Source organism: Dryobates pubescens, chromosome Z (genome assembly GCF_014839835.1).
Source record: "Dryobates pubescens isolate bDryPub1 chromosome Z, bDryPub1.pri, whole genome shotgun sequence".
Taxonomy (NCBI): Eukaryota; Metazoa; Chordata; class Aves; order Piciformes; family Picidae; genus Dryobates; species Dryobates pubescens.
Window position 1 is genome coordinate 35265160 of NC_071657.1, and position 22907 is coordinate 35288066.

The 22907-nt window shown below is 37.7% G+C and overlaps 1 protein-coding gene across 1 annotated transcript in view; it reads right to left on the minus strand.

The window, feature by feature from the left end:
* Nucleotides 1–22907, minus strand: part of ADAMTS19 (ADAM metallopeptidase with thrombospondin type 1 motif 19) — a 143252-nt gene that overhangs the window by 94316 nt on the left and 26029 nt on the right. The window contains exons 3-6 of the mRNA XM_054178660.1: nucleotides 10025–10190; nucleotides 3223–3395; nucleotides 2314–2397; nucleotides 1202–1359 (exon numbers count right to left, since the gene is read on the minus strand). Of these exons, the coding sequence (XP_054034635.1) occupies nucleotides 1202–1359; nucleotides 2314–2397; nucleotides 3223–3395; nucleotides 10025–10190 (581 nt within the window). The remainder of the gene's footprint in view (nucleotides 1–1201; nucleotides 1360–2313; nucleotides 2398–3222; nucleotides 3396–10024; nucleotides 10191–22907) is intronic.

A 22907-nucleotide genomic window follows, 5' to 3' on the forward strand; every position in this document is an offset into this window, starting at 1 on the left:
GAAGAGCCTGTGAGAAAGACTACTGATTAGCTAATGTATAAATGTGTAACAAAAGCTGATTTGTCCCCTCAAGGCCCCAACAATCCATGAAACAGGATGGCATAAGGTGACATGAATATGGGCTTTTCTAAGAACAGGTAAGAGACTGAATAGTGAAAGTACCAACAATTTGGACTCCTTCACTTCCTGCTTCCTGTATGTGACTGGCTCTCCAAAACAAGGAAATTTTGTGAAACAATTTTTTTATTAATACATTTTAAATACATTTTAGATATTGGAATATTCAGAATGCAAATTGATTTTTTAAAATGCATACAGCTCCTAGTAGAGATTGCTGTGAATACATGGTATAGGGTTACACTTCACTTTGAAGGTTACACACAGTTTTAGGATGCTATGCCGCCAACTAGCATGGTACAGCAAAAGAGGATTCATTCCCATATAACAAATCTCAGGTATTAGCTTTGGAAGGGAACTCTGCAAGTTCATTCTGTCCAAGATCCACCTCAAAAACAGCACCAAGTCCACCTCTAGACCAGCTGAAACATCATTGTGTCCTCTTCCCTGGATAATGACACTATTCTGTCTGAACATCAAGATGGATTCCCCTGCATGACACTTACAACCTCAACCACGACAGCATGTGCCTGGGAGGAAAGAGGCGAGCTGGAGGCATATTTCCTTCTGAATGTGCTAATTGACTGATTCTTAAGGAACTGCAGATCCAGGCTCATATCCCTGTGGCTAGAGAGCATGTAATATTTATATGATGCATACTGCACACAGTGAAACATAATAGCTCTAGATCCATTAAAGGGAAGCATAACTCAGTAACGTGTCTAACATCACAATGATCTATTCCTGGATGGTCTAAGTATGCTTTCATGTTTTGAATGAAAGTATCCACAGGTCTATCTGTGCGGTCTCTTAAAAAGCACATGAAGAGAGGCATCCAAACTATGGCCTCAGCTTTATAGTGAAAGAAGAAACAAGAGAGTGACCATTTCAGATGTTTACCATCTGGGAACTATTACTTTTTGAACCATCTTTTTACCACCACTTTTGAGTTCTGCAAAGAAGCCACTCTTTCTCGCTGCAAAAATTAATCCTAACTCTGGTGGTAACCTGTCAGTTCCTTTGATCTATGTTTGTATCAGGCAACCATCTTGTTTGTTTGTTTGTTTGTTTGTTTTGTTTTTACCTTGTGATCAGTATGGCTGCATCCACTGAAGACAGGTCCTCTCCCCAGCTTGTTGACATCTCTAAATGTATATCATTCTTCTTGCCAAATTCTTCATATTGCCATTTGCAAAAGCTATCCAGCATTTTTTCCCCATGATGTCCAATATACATATCTGTCTGGAAATAAAAAACAATTAGAATTAAGATTCTGTAGATAGAATTGAGAATTTTTTAGTATTTTTTTTTTTACTTAGCAAAAATACTCTCCTTTTTATGGCACAATATAGTCATAGTAGAATGACATGAGCTTCAGAAGCACAGACCATCTCTTCCTCATGTTAAATGAAGGTGAAGATAGTATACTGAGAGGCACACTTTGGATCTGCTCATCCAAACTTGGTTCATTGATTTGCTTACTTTTCACTGTCCACAGTGAAATTTAATGACATAAAGATCAAGAATTTGAACATGAAATGAGACTTCAGAGGACACTAAAGAAAGAACCATAATTAGAAACATAGATAAGTCAATCTCTTATAATTAACTAAAATATGAAGGGATTTCCACATTATTTTTTTAGAAAAAACAAGAAATCAAGTTTATATTGACCTGAAATATGATACATAAACAACAGGTCAATAGAAAGTCGCAGTCAAGCTATCAGCTGACTCGGCTTCCCCCAGAACAAAAGAACAGTATTTGAAATGATGCCTGAAAGGTGAAATGCAAGAATGCTGCTATGTCACAGTTTCTTTTTCTCTTCGGGGCATTGGCTGATAAAGAACATTAGTTCTACTGTCCACTGGGGATTAGGGAGATGATTTTTGTATTGAGCTATACAAATGCATAAAAAACAGAGCACAAGCAGATTTTGATAAGAACTAGCTGATAAGAGCTAGCTGATTTCCACAAGGAAACTTTGACTGTCACCTGAAAACACATAAAAATCTCAGTATATGCAGTACATAAATTAGGAGACATTTAATCTTTACTGAGTTAGCCAGCAGCATAAATAACTAACTTATGGACAAAAGGTAGCTGAGAAAATTTGTCAGCCATTTGAGTCAGTGAATATTGTTAGCAGTAAGCTAAGTAGCATTACAGGCTAAGACAGAGACAATATACACTTACTGGAGTCTCATGAAGAAGGACAAGCTTTGTCACCCGAAGATTTACTTGTAGCCCAAGGCTCTTGTGTTGGAAAAGGTTAAAAACCTAATATATTTAAAAAAAAAACACCAGTAAATAAAAGTATCTGCTTTTATTGCACGCAGCACACAACTGACAAAAATAACAGAACCTCAAAGGACCTATAACATTTCTCATATTCTTCTGTGACTGTTTAATCTGATGGGAAAACAAGAGTTTAGGCAGTATTCATTCTGGGAGCACAAAAAAGAACTCTTCCCTGCAATGACCATCACCACTTTATAAACTGTAGCTTGTTTCTCCAAATACTTACACATGCATATAATACTATTCACACAACAATTCCTATTCATTCAAATCCAGGATTATGGCTCAAGTGATCTGAGCCAGGACATCTTATATTCTTCTTTAGAGCAATATTTCCTGGTATAAATTAAAGAGGGTGCTTTACTGCACCAAATGAGTGCAGTACAGCTCCAGATAGGGTGGGAAGGGATGTAATTGAGTACATTATTCTTCAGGTATTTTTCAGGTGCTAATGATCACACACCTCTTAGCAAAAGCAATGTCATCTTTTCATAGAAAGTATACTTCATGAGAAATCTTCCAGTGACCCAACCTTATTAGGAATACTGTGGCCTTCTAACCAAAATATCATCTTGTTCTGCCTCCACTTTCTAGCTTCCCTGAAGAAGTAAGACCAGACAGTGCAGACAAGTCTGTAGCACCATGATTTTATGCTGCAAAACATATGGAGTAAGTCTTCACAGTCTGCTGACGGTCATGTACTGACTGTCCATTACAGATGCTTAGTCAGAATAATAAAAAAGAGCACAGCCTGCAGTGCTTGCATTGATGGAAAAATGCCAACATTAATTTTAAATTTCCTACCATGTTTAAGATAGTTAGAATAAATCTTCTGGCAGCATCTGTTCCATGATATGAAACCATAGCTGGGTCTGCCACCACAACAGTTTCTATATTGTACTCCTGAGGTAACTTGGACGAGTATCGTTTTCCTCTTCCATTTTCTGGTATTTTTTGATTCTTGGATTTTCTTTTATCTGTAACACAAAAGACTGCTTAACAATCTCATCCTTCAAATGACTCACACAACACTCCCAGGATTTGCTACCTGTCATTATGGTACAATTCTGACTATGAGGAATGTAAATAGCTGTGAACTCTAATACATGCTTACTTAGCCCTACTAATGCTAAGGCTCAAACTGAAGGTCTGTAATAATAATGTTAGTTCACACCAAAATAACAGGCATTTTATAAAAATGCTGAAATAAAGTCAGTTAGGTACTTTGTATCACTCATTGTAACATATTTACATACATGTATATACTACCCAGTTTGGTTTGCAGAAAAATAATACGTTCATGTTGTATTTGACAGGAAAATAGTCTGAGGCTGTAGAAGTATTTTCTGCCTGTCTTCATAAATCACACAGAAGTCAAAATGTGATGTAATTGTATTTTAGGATAAAAGACAGCAAATACATCTATATTGTTACAAATTCAATATTAAGAAAATACATGGAATTATTAAGTGATTTGCAAGGATGAAAGAGTATTTTGGATGAATGACAGAAATTATATGCAGGACATATGTTAGCTGGAAACAAAAATGTGAAGTTTTGCTAATGACTTCAAAGTCAGTGCTGCTGTCTCTACAAGCAGCTAAAGTAAAACAAAAACAAAACCAAACCCTGGAAACAGGCCTCTAGACCTACAGAAAGGTCCAGATCAAAACCATGCTACAATTGCTGTGAGCTAGAACTTAGTGCTTTTTAAGTTTCCTCTCTGAAAACACAACAAAATCCCCATTACTACTACAGTATATATACAGGAATAGAAAAACTATTTACACAGAAACAGTTCAAGCCAGAAGGTTGTCAGATATTCAAACAGTAGTTAGCAATGATTTTTAAAATAATTATCTTTAAAATAAAATACGAAATTTAACTCCCTGTTGCATTTGCCAAACTCTGCTAGATCCCTTTGAGAGGACATAAAGCTTCTGTGACTGGTCTCATTGAAGTCACTGAAATCGAATGAAATCTTTTTCAGCTTCCACAACAGAATACTGGGCTTTCTGTCTGCAGCTAAAGTGATGGTTGAAATGACAATTATTAACACATGTTCTGGAAACAATTAAATATTAAGAAATTTTGAAGATAGTTCCTGCAGCTCATTTTGTAACAGATAACTACTCTCAAAAAAAAAAAAAAAAAAAAAAAAAGTCCCTCCTCAGGGAAGTGCTAAAATTATGCATTAAAAGTCACAGAACTCACAAATTAACTTTAACATACAAGATGCCAATGGAATAAGAATCTGTGACTTAATACAATGTGGAGATACACTTTTGAAAGTATAAAGTACCCATGCTTAAAGCAGGTTGTCTATCTTTTTCTGTAGTCTTTTGTTAAAAAATATATATTTGAGTGATTTAGTCCATCCTGCTACAGAAAGGCTTACTAATTCCTGTACAACTGGTAAAAATGCAAGACTTAATAACACTAATAAACACACAATTTTACTACACCAAAAAAAAAAGTATTTTTTCCTCCAGAAATAAACACTTGGTGTTTGAATCCCTGGAAATAGAAACAATTTACAAGTTCATAAACTATCCAAAATTAGTTTTAATTTCTCCCATTTTGATCCTTTAGACACTGGCTGAGCCTTGCATGTACAGCTAGTGTCTGATTTTACTTGTGTTTGCTAAGTGTAGATCTACAACCTAGTTTATAAAACATTATGTCTTTTTTCATCACTCTTTCGAGAAAAATTTTCAATGAAACCTCAGTGTCAGGATTTGTGCCAAAATCCCCACACCCAATATGTTATAACAACTATGACTTACCATGCAAACATCTAACACTGTAAGAGTAAGCTACAGATCTAAGTTTACATGCTAAACTCATTTGGGTTAAAAAAAATCTTTCATAAGTCATCTAGTCAAATTGCCTTTCTCCTAGGAGCAATGATTGATTCCAGTGCAGTTTCTACTAACACAGTTTATTCATTGTTCACTCTGTAAAAAACAGTACCTAATGGTTGAAAACTTTAAATTTTGTATTAGGATGGCTGTTAGAAAAGTCCAACACACCTCTCTAGAAGTTTTAGCCAGCGGTGCATTTGTATTCAGTACTGACAATAACCAGCCCACAATGAACTCCAGAATTATATTAAACAGTAAAGTTACTGCAGTCTCCTAGGACTGTATTAAAAACTAAGTCACTGCAGTTCCCTATGCTTTTTAAACTTCTGTCTTTTGGGATTGTAGTTGATGAGAAGACTGCAAATCTCAATAAACAAGCTGGAGGCAAGGGGCAATAGCTATTATTTGCCTCAGATATCTGCTGGGTTAATAAACCAAAGGACAATCTGTTCTTGGCCAGCCAACCTTTTCCAAATTGCTGGCACAATTCCCCATCAGATTAAAACTTATTTGTGCTAAAACTATAGCTCTTCCCTAAAAACTTCAAATGAGCAGAATTAGTAATTTTTGTACCAGCAGTATTCAAACAGCCACCAAGATTACTGCCAGATAACAGGCAAAAGAAACTTTACGCAAAGCCATTTGTATTTTTGTGTACTCATAAATAAGTCAAAATTACAAAGACCTGCTCATTACTAAAGGTACATTATGTGAGAGACTATAACTCCTGCAAAACACCATGCCTACATCAGTAATGCATGTCCTAGCAAGATAAAAGTCAGACTAACTGGAAAAATGCTTCTTGGGGTTAAAGATGCATACATTAATCTTAGAAATTTAATTACATTGGAAAATTACAAGATGTTACAGAAGGGTTCTGTGCCTCCAGGTTTTGTGCAGCTACAGAAAATACAAAACTCAGTTGACAGAAAGGAAAGCTAGCAATACTCCAGTACTCCAGCAAGGAAACTAGAAATACTGTAGCAAGTGCATCTGACATTGGAGAAAATAACAAGTGTTAACAAACCAATAAATGTTGTTTCCCACCTCACCCCCTGCAGAAAACATCCCAACCAACCACATAAACAAACAAAACCCCCCATAAGAATTAAAGAGACTCATATCCAACAACTATAACCACAGGTAGCACAATTATCAGCCAAAATGAAGATGAGGTTATGACTACATGACTCCTGTCCAATTCCAAGTCCTCAGGCACAACAGCATTTCCCTGAGTACATCCACATGAGACCCAGACTACAAAGCAATCACCCTCGTGCCCCAGAGTTTCTTTTCCTGGGGAAAAGAGAATGGGCATCCTAGACATACAGAAATTGCAGTATTCTGGATAGGGAGGTAATAACCAGGAGCTTAAGAAGCCACAAGCTACACCTCTACTATAGTTTGGATAGGGATTTAAATGTTTGAATGAAGACTGGCAACTGGTTTATGACCTAAGAAATGGACATCAGTACCCCAAAGCAGCACCAATCTCCATCTAGTGCAAACTTACAGATCTAGACCTGTGACCACGGTTGTTTATGCATTTTATTTAATGCTTATCAAGTGGAACCAGGCTGTAGAGAAAGAACCATCACAGATCTCCCAGATTAATCCCAGTCTACATTCCATAAAGTCAGACTTTTGATCCAGTGAAACTTGCAGGCTTTTTCCTACAAGATGGCATCACCATAGGAGGGGAAGGACAATATGCTCATAACTAACAGCATTGTTTATTGCAAGAACTGTGAAGAGAAGGCTTCCATTCTCCCAAATACAGAAGGGATTCAAAAATCAGATCTGCCACATTCCTGGAAAAGAGCTCTTGATCACTAGTCTTCTGTGTGAAAAGGAACGACTATTTGAGAATTATTTTTTTACAACTTCAGCATGGAACAAGTGCTTCAGATTAGGTAAAGTGAAAAAAGATTAGCCTTACAGTGTGGCTTTCACTCTAATGAGAACTGCTTTCCTCTTATTTTCTCTGTAACACACTTGTGAACTGGTTGCTTTGTAGTTTCATGGTCCAGGTGCTAAAGCAAGGGGTGGAGTTTGAGGTCTGTGGATGTGTAGCTGGCTGTCTTACATAAATAAATCACAAACATGTTCAATAAAGGGATATTCACACACAATCTCACAAATCCAGAAAGCATCTGCTTCTGTTGGCGCAACTCTCTCCCTCCCCTAATTAATAAGAAAAATACACCCCATTTAAAAAAACAAGTTCTTTGTTCTCACCAAACAAGTTTGGCTGTATAGCATCTTTCAATCCAGGCTACAAAAGTAGCAGACAACAAACAATATCTTCCTTGCCTCTTCTAATTCTGCATGAAAAACTATTACTTCCAACAGTGATCCTTCACCACTTCCAGCACAGATGTTCATTACTTCTAACAATTGCAAATCATTACTGGCAGTACACATCTTCTCGATAGGTAGCCAGTCTTTGAGGTCAATTTGGCTTGAAACCAGCAGCATAGATACCTCTCCCACAGTACCTAATCTGACACACAAGTACTGTAGAAGCAAGAGATCCTGTTGTATGACAACATCCATACTGCTGAAAAGTTGCCATATTGGCAAGATACAGACTTTTCTGTGTCAGAAAGCTACAAAAAAGGCAGCTGTGCATAGCCCAAGTATCAGAGACGCCTGTATGCTAATCTGTTTTGTCTTTTTGTTCAAATCCTAGTTTAGGATTTGACTTAAAATGCTCAAATACTACTGTAAAGGCTTCTTTTTCTTGCTTCAACCCATCTTTAAGACTGTGCCTGCACCATGAATGTTTTTGCAGTATCAGCTAAAGGTGTGACACACCAGCAAATTGCTCTTAGCAGATGGGTCTTTTATGTATGTAACTTGCTGCAGCCCTGTTTAGTGAACTAACCTGTAACAGCAGAGGGAGGGATTGCTCTTCTAGAACGTAACATCAGTCAGAAACTCTAGATATTTACATCCCTCTGGCAATAAGGTGCTAATCAGTTATGCACAGCTTGTTTTGAAATTTCAAGCTGGTAGGAGACATAATGAACCTTCTTTTAAGCACAAAGTTGAATCTCTGTTCACAGATTATTTGCACAGAGTTAGATCCTTAGGCATAAGAGAATAAACTGACTTTCCCATTTTAGAGCATAAAAGAAGAGATAACTGGTAGTGAACATGACAGAAAAACAATGTCCTTATAGAAAAACTTTCATCTTTTCTCATCTTCACACGGCATGGTTTGCTGTTTATCTGATGCCCATCTCCCGTTTCCCAATGTACAAACAATGCATAATTTTAATTTTCTTTCTTTCTCTCACTCACAAACACATGTTGACATGCATGCTCTCACTAATCACCAATAAGAATAACCAGCTTTACTTTACATAACTACTTATGTTGTTATAGAAAGTCACACTTTTAGATAAGTAGTGACAATGTATACAACACATAGAAGAGAAATACAGAGCCGGCTGGAGGAAGTTACAGTGGTCCCTACAACTACCTGAAAGGAAGCTGTACTGGGGCAGGTGTATGTCTCCTCTCCCAAGTAACTAGCAGTAGGACTTAAGTGGTGCCAGTGGAGTTTTAGACTGGATATTATGAAAATATTATGAAAATTTTCTTTACTGAAAAGAGTGGTGAGGCGCTGGAACAGGCTGCCCAGGGAGATGGTGGAGTCATGGCCCTGGTGGTGTTAAAGCAGTGTGTAGCTGTGGTGCTTCAGTATATAATTTAGTGGTCTTGTTAGTTGGGCTCGATGATCTTATAGTCTTTTCCAACCCTAATGATTCTATGGTTGACTTAGTCCCTTTAAATAACTACAAAAAGAGCCTTTCTTTGCTAATTCTTCTTTGATTTGAACCTGCAGATAGATGCCTAATCACAGACCAAATATTTACAAAATGCAGCTGCATTCTTCCTTTACCTTTCTTTATCTTTTTGAAAGAATCTAGTGCCTTCCTAGCCATGTCACTGTAGCTCTGCTGTTTTTTTTCCACTTTGTCACTATCTCATTTATATTACATTAGGAGATCTGAAAAAAAAGCCTAAAAATGTGTCCTATGTTTTTTTTTAGTGTGAAAAAATAATTTATCACAACACTATTAAAAACATCATGAGCTCACGCTAAGGTCGTTTGACCAGTATGTCCTCTATCCATTGAAGACGAGGAGTTTATTAAGAAGCTGGACCAACGGAATGTCACCTTTCACAAAAGCCAGTCATGCCATTTCCATTGAAAATGACTGTCACCATTGTATTTTAAACTGTTTTTTTTTAAACCCTTCTACTTCAACAACTTCCTCTACCCACCATCAAGATGGATCTGTTAGGATTGTTTCCTACAGCTTTTCTAAGTGTCAGTCATAGAACAAGAGCACTGTCATAAAATTCCTTTCAATTCATTAGACCCATTTGGAAGTTCAAGACATTATTAACTGAACCTGAGATGAACTGTGCTAATGCTTCTAATTAAGTAATTATTCAGTTGAAGTAAAAAAAAAAAAAAAGAAAGAAAGACCTGAAGGTTTCTACCTTCTGGACACTACAAAGCAGTGTCTTCTTCCCAGTGGACAGTTCTCTCTTCTGATAAGAGAAAGGGCAGCCTCAGCTACCATCTTGAAGTCCACCTTAAGTTCCTAGTTACTGCTATAAGAACAATCAGATACACATTTGTTGGGAGGTTTTTTAACTTCTATCTACACATCTTAAAAACATGTCCACCACATTTGAACTTTTTTGTGAGATTTGCATATTACCTGTAACAACACCACAGTACTGATTCTGAGAAGCCGGCTTTTCAGTAATTTTCTCCTCTATGGATCTTTTTCGTCTGTACACCCTGTGTGCATGACCTGTCACAGTCAAAGTGCGATTGAGTGGCTCAATAAATATGAAGTCCTCATTAATCTGTATAAACCCCATCTGCAAAGGAAAACAAAAAAGGAACACGTAAGAATTTAAGAAAGTATGGAACTGTGCACAGACCTCCAGAATTAAATAAACCTGCAAAACTTTAAGAAACTCCTTTGCTTAGCCCTACAAGCAAGGTGACTACCTTTAAGTTTTACAAGGCTTTCTACTTGAGTAAACTAGAATAAATTTCATTTATTTCATCTAAACTGTGTGGGTGGGTGGCCACATGCCAGTAGCAAATGCATGGTAAAAGATTTGGAATGTTGAAAGTTTGCTTTGGGAGACCCATGGGGTCATTTAAATATGTACAGCACGTACAAAAAGGTCTATACACTATTTTTATTACTTAATATATTGTCACATTTCTAGGCAACTGTATTTCATGGAGTGACAGGAATAATTTATAAATAACAGCCCAAACAACTATGAAGATGTATAGGACATCTTTTGACACTTTTTTCACACTTTTTCAAATTTAAAAAAAACAACCCACAATTTAAAAAAAAAAAAAAAAGAATAATAATAATAATAAAAAAGATACAGCAGTCCTTCCTCGGTTGCCAACAGTTAAGAAAAACATTCTAGCACTGGCATTTAGCTTCCCTCCCAACAGATTTCTACACACAAACATATATAAAAAGCTAACACACCAGATGCATATCTATTATCCTAAAAGTGTGGCCAAACTTACCAAAATAAATACTATAAAATATATAAATACCACACAAATCTAACTCAGCTCAAATTTTAAGTTAAGCTGGAGACAGCAAGAATTTTTTTTCCTAGAAAATGTCATCAGCAAGAGTGACAGTTAACATTTTCATTCTCTAAACCTAAATACCTATGAAACGGTTTTGCTACAGAAAGAAAATAATGCAGTACATCTGGCTACGAGAAGCAAAGATATCTTCTGCATGCTTCCATGTCCTATGAATGAAAAGAAATAGAAAATAATGTTTCTGCTGGAACTATGCAGATACCATTATCCCATTGGATATTCTGCCTGACATATGTATAAATCATCAAAAAGAAATTCCAATCCAAGAAAAAAAAAATCAATTTTTGTAGGTAGCACAAAATAAAGTTTCCCTCAAATGTAAGTGGCTGTTACTTTAAAAAAGAAAACCCCAACACAATCTCTGCACAACCACATTAAATAAATGTGAATACTTGTATTTAATTTTTCAGTCTATGTTCACTGCAGAATGCTGAACAGATGCTGAAAGGTCATGATAGACACTTTACAGAAGCATAAGAGTAGCTCAGTTTCTTTGTTCTGTTTCCATTTTGCAGTTACTTTATTAGAAGAGTTTTAAATGTTAAACATTCAGGAGATTAGCTACTTACACATTGCTATGTGCTTTCTGTATACCTAATCAAATACCACTGCTATGTATTTTCAATAATGTTGCCTTTACATAATGATCAACTTTTCTAATGTAAACTATAAACAATGCTATATGAAAATGTATTTAAAAGCATAGTTCTCAAATTATACTCAAAAGTATGAACTATTTTTCATTTGATTTTTATGTCTAATGCTGACTTCAACTGGATATGGATTTTAAATTTTATTTAGAATCATTATTTAGCCCATGAAAGGCACTGATGAACTCTCAACACAGAACAGGAAGATCAGTCCATCAAGTGGTGCTGCAGGTTTCCCCTCTGTATATGTAAATTTGAACAGCACAATCACAGTACATTTGCTGTATTTCTCCTGCCTTCATTATCTTTGAAGCAAAATGAAACATGAGTTTTAAGATGCTGTTCTTCAGATTGCCAACTATAAATATTGAAAAGATGTGCTAGGACCACTGATATTTTATGCTTTCTTTCAGCTCCTTGCATAAACTGAAGGTTAATCCAGTAGAGAACTTCAAAAATTATTGCCAGCTTCCTAAGTCAAAAGTTAAACAGTGATGCAAAGTTTATTGAACAAAATTAACCTCAGTCACATATATTTAAATGGGTAATTTGCAGACAAATCTGGATAAACAAATAACCTCTGTGATCACTTTGACTGCTTTTGGGGGCGGGGGGTGGTGCTAAAAAAAAGTGACTATTGCTTCATCTCTCGGGCAATTTCACAAGCAGGAAAGGGAAGACGAAGCCATATCCTTGGCAGCCATGCCTTTAATTTTTCATAATGATTGGAAGACCTTCTTCCACAAAACTAAGCACAGAAAGCAGAGAAAATAAAAGTCATGCATAAAAGCACCAGTTTCAATGTGTTTTTTAGATATTGGATGCCAAGGCAAAAATAGGCTTCAGACAGTTCAAATGGCAAAACCTCCACATAGCAAAGCGTAAAAAAGTATAAAAAATAGTATTGTTCTGAGGTAGAACTGTAAATGAGTTCAAAGGAACCAGGCAGTCTCCCAACAGCTTCATCTGAAAAGCTGCCACTACGTACAACTCCAATTGAAAAGTCTACCATGGTGGTGGATGTATCTCATGCAAAGGTAACAGAACATGCCATTTCTCCCCTTGCATTCATGGATCCCTGCATTTTCAACCTTCGTACCTGAACTAGAACTTGAATGTGATATACATATATCTCAGTAGGACTCAAGCCCAGGACAATGTCATTTGGCAACAAAAAATCCTAAGACTGAATCAAGTACTGGCTCTGCATTTTACTTACTTTATGCAGCAGAGTGAGAACTTGAGGACAGGACAGACTTCATCAAATGAACATTTAAAGCACTATATGGGACTAAGTAATAGAGCCACACAAACTACAAGTATCTTAAAAGTGGACACTTGCCCTCATAAATTAAAGTTTTCCACACAATACATTCACTTTATAACAAGACTTCTCACTTGCTTAGGAGAAACAAACATAAAAAAGCCATACAAAAACACCAGCCCTGAATGACAACTGTTTGTCTTGAAGTCATTTATATCTGAAATATGCAAATAATCACAAGTAGGCAGATCAGAAGTCTTCTGAAATATGAAACCTGGGATTCTTTCTTACATTTAATTAGAAATATCATAGATAAGAGATAAAGAATGAAAAATAACTGAATATTCTGGGCAATTGCATCTGATAAATGAGATTGTAACTCCTACACCTCCTTATTTCTTACATCCAATTAGAAACACTTAGGTTCATCTTGTCTGTCCAACATGTCTTTCCTGAAAGGACAACAGCTTCATTTTGCCTATTTGGAGCTGTATAAGAATTTAGCATTTTGTCATACATCCTATGAAAACCTCAACTAAGTCTACTGCTTCTAATAGTTATATTACTGTGAGAAGTTACAAAAACTTAAGAGTGAAGTTAATTTGCAAAAACTATCTATGCAAATATTTACCAGGTACTGTGCATAACCCAGAACATGGGAAGATCAGCAAAGATTTTTTTAAACTTCCATATACTCTTCTATACTCTTGCATACAAACTCAGAGAAGCACCTTATTATTATTTGAAGTTGAAACAATGCAGATCTTTAACATAATATTGATTCTTGCAGTATTTGTACAAATAAGGCAATTAAACAATGCAAGAAAAATGAACATGCTTTACTTTATTTCCCTTGCTACGATTACCACAAAAAAAAACCCCAACACCCTAGTATGACAGAACATCCACAAGCATGTACTACAGTCAGAGATTAAGCAATTTTCATTTTAACATCTCAGAGAAAAGATGGGGCACGGATAATACTCTGTCAAAAGGGAGACTTTAGATACCACAAAACAGTTATGAAATAGCATTTTGCCAATATCTGGCATTGTTTTCATCAAATATCTTCACTGAAATACAATAATAAATGAAGATGACACAGAAAATTTTAAAAAAATTAAAAAGTCAGAACATTAATACTTTTTCTTTGTTTAAAAAAGTAGTTTGTCAGCTCCAAAGTGTAAGTTTCAGTGATCTACAATTTATCATTAGTCACTTATGGAGTAGCAGTTACAGAATCACAGAATACTAGGGGTTGGAAGAGACCTTGAAATATCATCAACTCCAACCCTTCTGCTAGAGCAGGACCAACTAGAGCAGGTAACACAGTGAAGGAGACTACGTAAATTCTCTGGTCAGCCTGTTCCAGTGATCTGTCTCACTCAGAGTGAAAATGTTTATGCTTATGTGGAACCTTCTATGCTCCAGCTTGCACCCACTTGCCCTTGTCCTATCATTGGACATCCCTGAGAAGAGCCTGGCTCTATCTTCCTGACACTCACCCTTCACAATATTTATAAACATGAATGAGGTCACCCCTCAGTCTCTTCTCTCCAAGTTAAGGGATCTTAGCTTGGGATCAGGCCCAGCCAGCATGGATTTAGGAAGGGCAGGTCCTGCCTGACCAACCTGATCTCCTTCTATGATCAGGTGACCCACCTGGTGCATGTGGGGAGGCCTGTGGATGTAGTCTACCTAGACCTCATCAAGGCCTTTGACACCGTTCCCCACAGCAAACTCCTGGCCAAGCTGTCAGCCCATGGCTTGGATGGGAGCACACTGCGATGGGTTAGGAACTGGCTGGAGGGCCGAGCCCAGAGAGTGGTGGTGAATGGTGCCACATCCAGCTGGCGGCCAGTCACTAGTGGTGTGCCCCAAGGATCAGTGCTGGGCCCCATGCTCTTTAACATCTTTATTGATGATCTGGACGAGGGCATTGAGTCCATCATCAGGAAATTTGCTGACACCAAGCTGGGGGCAGGAGTTGATCTGCTGGAGGGTAGGAGAGGCTCTGCAGAGGGACCTCAACAGGCTGGACAGATGGGCAGAGTCCAACGGCATGAGATTTAACACATCCAAGTGCCAGGTTCTGCACATTGGCCACAACAACCCCATGCAGAGCTACAGGCTGGGGTCAGAGTGGCTGGAGAGCAGCCAGGTAGACAGGGACCTGGGGGTACTGGTTGATGGTAGGCTGAAGATGAGCCTGCAGTGTGCCCAGGCAGCCAAGAGGGCCAATGGCATCCTGGCCTGCATCCAGGAACAGTGTGGCCAGCAGGAGCAGGGAGGTCATTCTGCCTCTGTACACTGCACTGCTTAGGTTGCACCTTGAGTCCTGTGTCCAGTTCTGGGCCCCTCAGTTTAGGAAGGATGTTGACTTGCTGGAACGAGTCCAGAGAAGGGCAACAAAGTTGGTGAGGGGTTTGGAACACAAGCCCTATGAGGAGAAACTGAGGGAGGTGGGGTTGCGTAGCCTGGAAAGGAGGAGACTCAGGGGGGACCTTATTGCTCTCTACAACTACCTGAAGGGAGGTTGTAGACAGGCGGAGGATGGTCTCTTCTCCCAGGCAGCCAGTACCAGAACAAGAGGACACAGTCTCAGGCTGCGCATGGGGAGGTTTAGGTTGGATGTTAGGAAGAAGTTCTATACAGAGAGAGTGATTGCCCATTGGAATGGGCTGCCCGGGGAGGTGGTGGAGTCACCATCATTGGAGGTGTTCAGGAGGAGACTTGATGGGGTGCTTGGTGCCATGGGTTAGTTGTTTAGGTGGGTTGGATTGGTTGATAGGTTGGACGCGATGATCTTGAAGGTCTCTTCCAACCTGGTTTATTCTATGTATTCTAAAGAGTCCCAGCTCCCTCAGCCTTTCCTTGTAAAGGACATGTTCCACTCCCTCAATCATCTTTGTGGCTCCGTGCTGTTGTCTTTCAAGCAGTTCCCTGTCCTTGAACTGAGAAGTCCAGAACTGGACACAATATTCCAGATGTGGGCTCACCAGGGTAGAGGTGAAGGGGAGGAGAACCTCTCCCCACCGACTAACCACACCCCATTTAGTACAGCCCAGGATGCCATTTGCCTTCTTGGCCACAAGGTTACACTGCTGGCTCAGGGTAATCCTTCTGTCCATCAGGACCCCCAGGTTTTTTCCACTACGCTGCTCTCCAATGTATCAGTCCTCAAGCTATACTGATACATGGGGTTGTTCTTTCCCATGTGCAAGACTCTGCACTTTTCCTTTTTGTATTTCATTAAATTTTTCCCCATCCAACTCCCCAGCCTGTCCAGGTCTCACTGAAAGGCAGTACAGGCTTTAGGTGTGTCAGCCACCCCTTCTAGTGCACTCAGTTCCCTCATCCAGGCTGTTGATGAATATATTGAATAGCACTGATCCCAGTACCAGCCCAATTTCTAAACCTGTGTCTTTGCATATCAAAGCAAAATACTTAAGTCACTAAACAATTCACCACTATGGTGGGCTGACTTTGGCTAGCTGCCAGATGCCTATCCTGCTGCTCTCCTACTTGACTTCTCCAGGAGGACATAGGGAGAAAACAAGATTTTTTTTAAAAACAACTCATAAAACCCCATCATGGATCAAGATAAGGACAGGGAGATCATGTATCTATTACCATCACAGGGAAATAAACTTAACTTGCAGAAAAATTAGTTTAATTCATTGGCAATTAAAACAGATATAGACAGTGAGAAATAAAGACAAATGAAACCACTTTACTGCTACATGCCAAGCAGCAGAGGGCAGTTGGGGATTGGTGAGTATGGTCAGCACATAATAAATTCTCTCATTCTCGCATTTTGCCCATCCTCTCTCTCAGCAGGCTGCAGTCCTTCAGCTAAGCCTGCTCCAACATAGGCTCTCCACAACCTGCATTGTACTTCAGGGCATGACTACAGGCAGTAGGATTATCTGCTCCAACACCTGGATCACCATCTCCTCCTACTCCTCTATCCTTGGTGTCTTTGCAGAGACTGCTGGTGTTTCTCTCATGTTTTTCCCTCAGTCCTCATACTGCTGGGCAGCATTCTAGCTTTTCTTTACTCAGAGGCATCACCATCTTGGCTGAGGGGCTCAGCTGTGCCCTCAATTAGGTTCATTGAGCCCACTGAAAATGGTAGTGGCTGGCAGAGGGCAGTTGCTGGTGTCACCTCCATCCATATGGAGTTACACACCTGTCCTTCTCTTGCAGATTATTACTACCAGCTGTATGCTTGCATGGATACAGCATACCTAACAATGGCATGTTTGCCTAAACAAGAAGTAGATTCAAAACTTCCTAATTCTCACCTGACGTAAACTCCAATTATGCTTTATCTTTTCTGCCTCCCCCTTCCTTTTTCATCTCTTTATCCATTCAACAAGTACCTTAAACTAGCAATAAATGGACACAAAGTTACCATGTCATGATCCCAATACGAACTGTCCCTGCAATGTGAAACTGTGTCTTCATGGTGTCACCATATTGCTCAGCACAAGTAACAATAATGTCACAGGCAAAATGCATCCCTGTATGAGATGCAGAAAATGTATATATAGCCTAATAACCATAGTACAACCATCAGAAATAAAATACTAATGCCATCTGCACCACACAAATTACTTTCTTCAATGCACAGTGAAAAAAACACCCAGTTCTTTACTAGTTCAATGCTTATTAGTATTAAAACACAATCTAGTCATCTTAGCCATTGTAAACTGTCCCAGAACTGAAGGCTAAAGATGGAAAATCTTAATTCTGCTTATTTGCAACCCACTCTAAAGAAGGTTTTTCTTCATGATTTTAAAAATTCAGATTAAATTTAGTATGACAATTATTTTAAAAACCCAGATTAAATTTAATATGACAATTCTAATAATGTGGTCATGACCTGATTTTAGGTGAAACACGACAAAAAATAAAGTCTCTAGTTCTTACTGATGTATATAATAAAGCAAACTCAAACAATTTTTCAAACTATAATAAAACAAGCTCAAACTTTTCAAATTGAGTAAATAGCACAGTCACAATTTCACATTCTGGCTATTCAATACCTATACTACAGTATCATCATTGCTGAAGGCTGAAGAAACAATTCCTAAGTGCCAGCAAATTCTGTCTTCAATTTCTGCATTTCCAGGCTATACGCAATTACATACTGTACTTCCAGAGGTTTTCTCTGTCTACCTGCTCAGTCCATTCTGCTGCTGCAGAGTTAGAAGAAGTCACAGCTGGGAGAGAGTCAGTATTATCTCCACTTCAGCTGCCAAAATAGCACTGCATCCTAAGGAAATAACACATATATTCACAACACTGTATCTTGCAGCCCTGATCAAGTCAGAACATTCAGACTGTTAGCCAGTAATGACTGAGTAAAAATCAGTAAAAACTGAGATGGGTTTGCATATTCTGACCTATCTCGACAGGTGCTATTACTCACACAACCTTTCTCAACTAACCAAGTATCTCTCAAGCTGACAGTGATGTGTAAGCTGATCACAGAAAGGACAGCAATCCAAAGGATTTGTTGAAAAGAAAATACAAGAGACCAACTGTAGGTCTGCCCAGAGGGTCAGTGGTTATTACTTGCCAAACTTCCACTCATCCATTAATTCACTGCCAGCTAAACTGTAAGAAGTATGGCATTCTAATTTCATGTTCTTGGACAGAAATAAAGTCTTTCCTCTATTAAGACTTAAGTCTCTCTCTATAAGCACATTATTAGAAATTCTGAATTTGGTACAAGTTCTATTTAAATTCCCAACACACTAATATTTGCCATGATTTTTAAATTATCTTCACAGTGCAGTATGATATCTAGAAAAAGAACATTCTTAAGAAGTGACCACAAACATGAATTGATTACTTCCACAATAAAAACATTTTAATATTTGCATGCAATAAAATGCATGTATGCAGTAAATTATTTTGTAACATAAGTTTGCAGTCATTCATAAAAGTTTACCAATTATTTCAGGTGTTTGATTTATTGAATTTAAGTAGTTAAAATAGTTGTTTGCATTTATGCCTTTAGTGTTAGACTACTTTTGAACATTTTCATTTCTCAAGAGACTTTTACAGAGAAATATTTCAACAAAAAATAGTAAAATGCATCATTTTTTCAGAATCTCCCCTTCTCCAATCTTGACAGCCTCTATTTCAAGCAAATATTCCATCTAGCAAAGCTATCCTCATAATATTTTGCCATTACCATTTGCTATTTGGGTGATCAACTGCACCACTGACAAAACTGCTGATTGACAATACTAAGAACACTCTCACATCTGTTAAGTATGTATCAACAACTGAACAGAATCAGAATGAAGGCCTTACAATGCACTGTATCCTCTAACTGCGTAACAGATGACAAGAAAGAATATAAAAACAGAGCAAACCTGTAGTTTGTATGCTCACAACCTACAGCAAACTCCAGCAGGGAACTGGTACCAGTAGCTTTACTGTTTGCAGAACCTTTGACTGTAGTGGAAATAAACAGGACAATTCCTCCTCCTTTCATTTGGTTATTTACAAGTGAAAATGCATTACTAAAAGAGTTACTTGCCATGCAGAAAGAATTCCAGATCTGCAGTATGTAAAAGGCAGACAAGATACAAAAACAAAACTAGTAAATTTTCTTTTTCCAACCACAATCATATCTAGACCATTAATAAAAATATGGTAAGAAAAATTTGGAAAAGAATTTATTAAAATCCTAATGTACTGAAGGGTGGGCAGGGGGTTATTTAAATTTCCTTACTTGTAGACTTCACTTTCTTAGATGGTTGCTTTTCAGAGAATCCTGTTTTATTCCACTTTATGATGTGTAGCACACAAGCAATGTTCTTGTGCTTAGCACACTACATGTGCTTACAGACACTGTTGGTTAAGTTCAGTGCTTCATTCCTTTAGCAGACTAGAACTCAAGCCAGAAGATTTGTAGTTTTGGAAATTACTCAATGCTGTCAAATATTTACAAGTAATTTCACAACCAGTGAAAGGTTGACACTCTCCTAAATATCTCTTGAGAGCTGTAACAAATTCAGCACACCTTAAAAGCAAGACAGTTAGGGCACCATGCTTCTTGGTCTCAACTGTGAAATAGATAGCATTGTGAAATACCTATTGATTTTTATTCAAGCTTACAAACTTTCACTGGGACCTCAAGAAAGGCTACTTTGATACAGCTGCATTTTCTCCATTAAACTGAACATTAACTTGTATCTTGCAGTACAAAGTCACTCTGAACATGTTTTTCAGTCCCACTCTACAAATGCCTTTGTTATCCGTCAGTCACACAACTAGACCTACTCAAAATGGAACCACCACCCACAAAACCAGCAACACTTCTTCTTCCCTATCTCCACTACCAAAGTGTACCACTCCCCTTATGCCCACAGCATTGTCCGTATTTCTTGCAGGTGACGTGGTGTGTTGGTACTTTTATCAGAAATTCTACAGAGTTCAAACTATGATTTTTCCAAGCATTTCAAAAAGCTATTCAATGCCTACAGGTAAACTTCTCATTAATTACACTAAGGTTTAAAGTGGTTCAATTAATTCCAGCTTTAAAGAAAGGGAAAAGCTGTAATGACACAAAATGGTCTGTGTCAAAAACTTACGTTTCACATTGGACTCAATGATCTCTGAGGATTTTCCCAACCTGGTTCATTCTGTGATTCTGTAATTCTGTGACTTTGTTGTTGTTTCAGCATTGTCACTTTGATCTTAGAACCTGTGTTATCTGGGTTTACCATAAAAGTTCTCATCTCTTTTGCTTTCTTCTATCTCATGAAGTTTTCTAAATCCATAAAAATCCATGCCAAGGACAAAAAGCTGAAACTTGCCCTTGACCATCATAACAAACGTGTAATGATGCTGTTGTATTTATATTCAATGGAGTTTATACCAAATGGGCCACATACTGTATGGCTATGATTCTTTTCAATCACTCTTAATGTAGTATTTTTAATTTTTTTGCTTGATATATTGGTACCAACTCACAAAACATTTTTTGGTGTGCATGAGAGACCAACAGAAATTTCAGAAGAAGTGCAAATTCCCTGGTTTCCAGCATAATGTATCCATCTTTTGTGATCACTGTCTTAAGGAGAAAATGCTGAAAAATCTCTACATTTTAAAGAATAAAATGAAAATGTTGTAGCAGTTATTACACTTGCTTCTCTTGCCATTTTAGAGTATTTTGCAATGATGATACACATGCAGAAACACACACTTCTCACTCTGAAAAATCACATAAATGAAGGAACATTATTACTCAGCAGCACTCACTATGCTGTGCACTAGTAAACCGGATTCACTTCACACAAAATGAATTTACAAATAAAATACATAAAAATTACCAGTTCTAATATCTCATTTCTTTTAAGTGCCTTTTTTTTTTTTTTAATTTTTTTTTTTTAAGAGAGAAAAGCACAAAATGTGTTTCCTAAACTCATGGTGGTATTTTAAAATCAAATGTTCTGTCACTGTCATCAACAGTGAAACTCAGGAATCTGACACAAGTCCGTCCAACCACCACAGCTTTCTGTAGAGTGCACCAGGCTGGTCATCATGGGCAAGTTAACACCTCTCCGTATGCCAACTACTTTCTGTTCTAATTATGAGAAATATCAATTGACTACAATCAGCAATTGTAGTCACTTCACTCATGGAATACACTTGTGCAGCTTGTGGCACTGCTTCTAGAAAAATCAGTGCACTATACACTTGCTGCTTGATCTCCAGAAGAATTACGTAGAGTTGAGAAACCAGTTCTCAAATGTTGAAATCATGTGTTCCACACTACCTTCTTTTCCTCCTCTCAAGAAACTCTTGCCCATATTCTGGTTGATTAAGATGCAGCTTAAAGGATAAAAAACAAATGTTAAACTTAAGAAAATACACTTCAAAACACATGCACAAAGACACAGAGCACTGTGTTTCAATAGATCTGCTACTTATTTTGTTTGAAATTTGTTTCAGATTTTTCTCTTCTAACCTGGAAACCTTTATGATTTTCTATCCTTAATTTATTCATAGCCTTTATTTTAGCAGTTTGATCCTGGATCTACATTGGGTTTCACCTTGGCTCCTTGAGATTCATTCACTGTATTGTTTTCATAACAGGGAATCATACAATATCATAGTTTCTGCTGTGGGCTGGTAAACACATCAACTTTTGACTGCTGCTTGAAGAAACAGGCTTTATTACTATAATTATCTTTGCAACCATAATTAGATTGCTCTCTCTGAACATCAGCAAACAGAATTGCAACCCATATCTCAGCCTTTTTTCACTCCAGCTTTCAGAAATGCGGATAAAGGTTTTGTAACCCTACTAAACGTCCATCACCAGTTAGATGCATCTTTCGCACCCACATCATGCCTGGTGATCCATAATGATCCTGCAATCACCAAATATGTAATCATTTCCTCTTCTTTTTTACACCCTGGTATTCTGAGGCACATTAAAAAGAGTCTGGCCAGCAGGTTGAAAGACACTGTCCTGTCTCTCTGCTCTGCCCTTGTGAGGCCACATCTGGAGTACTGTATCTAGTTCTGGGCTGTTGCAGTATGGGTTTCAGGTCACCCTGAACACAGCTTCCAGGACAAGATATAAGCAGGCAAAGATGTTTATTACATTACGCAGCAAAGTTACATACTATATCAGAAGGCACATGTGTTACATCTTAATTGTTTATTTTCTACTGGTCTGAGTGTAATTAAGGTATACAATAGGCTAAAATAACAAAACAATATTTTAACTCATCCAACCAAATTCTGCCCACTTTCTCTCCTTCAGTTACAAGATGTTTACATTCTTTTCTAAGTCTGAGACTAAACATAGCCTTCTCCTACATCTCCCCCTATTTCTTTTTTAATAGAATCACAATTTTGATTGACCTTTCTGACATTCATTGCATACATAAAAATAAGCAAGGTAAAATTAACGATATAGCAAAAGTTCTGTAATGTAGCATGTCTAACAGACTGATGTAACCCATGAAAGATACAATACTCAGAGCTGTACCAATTAG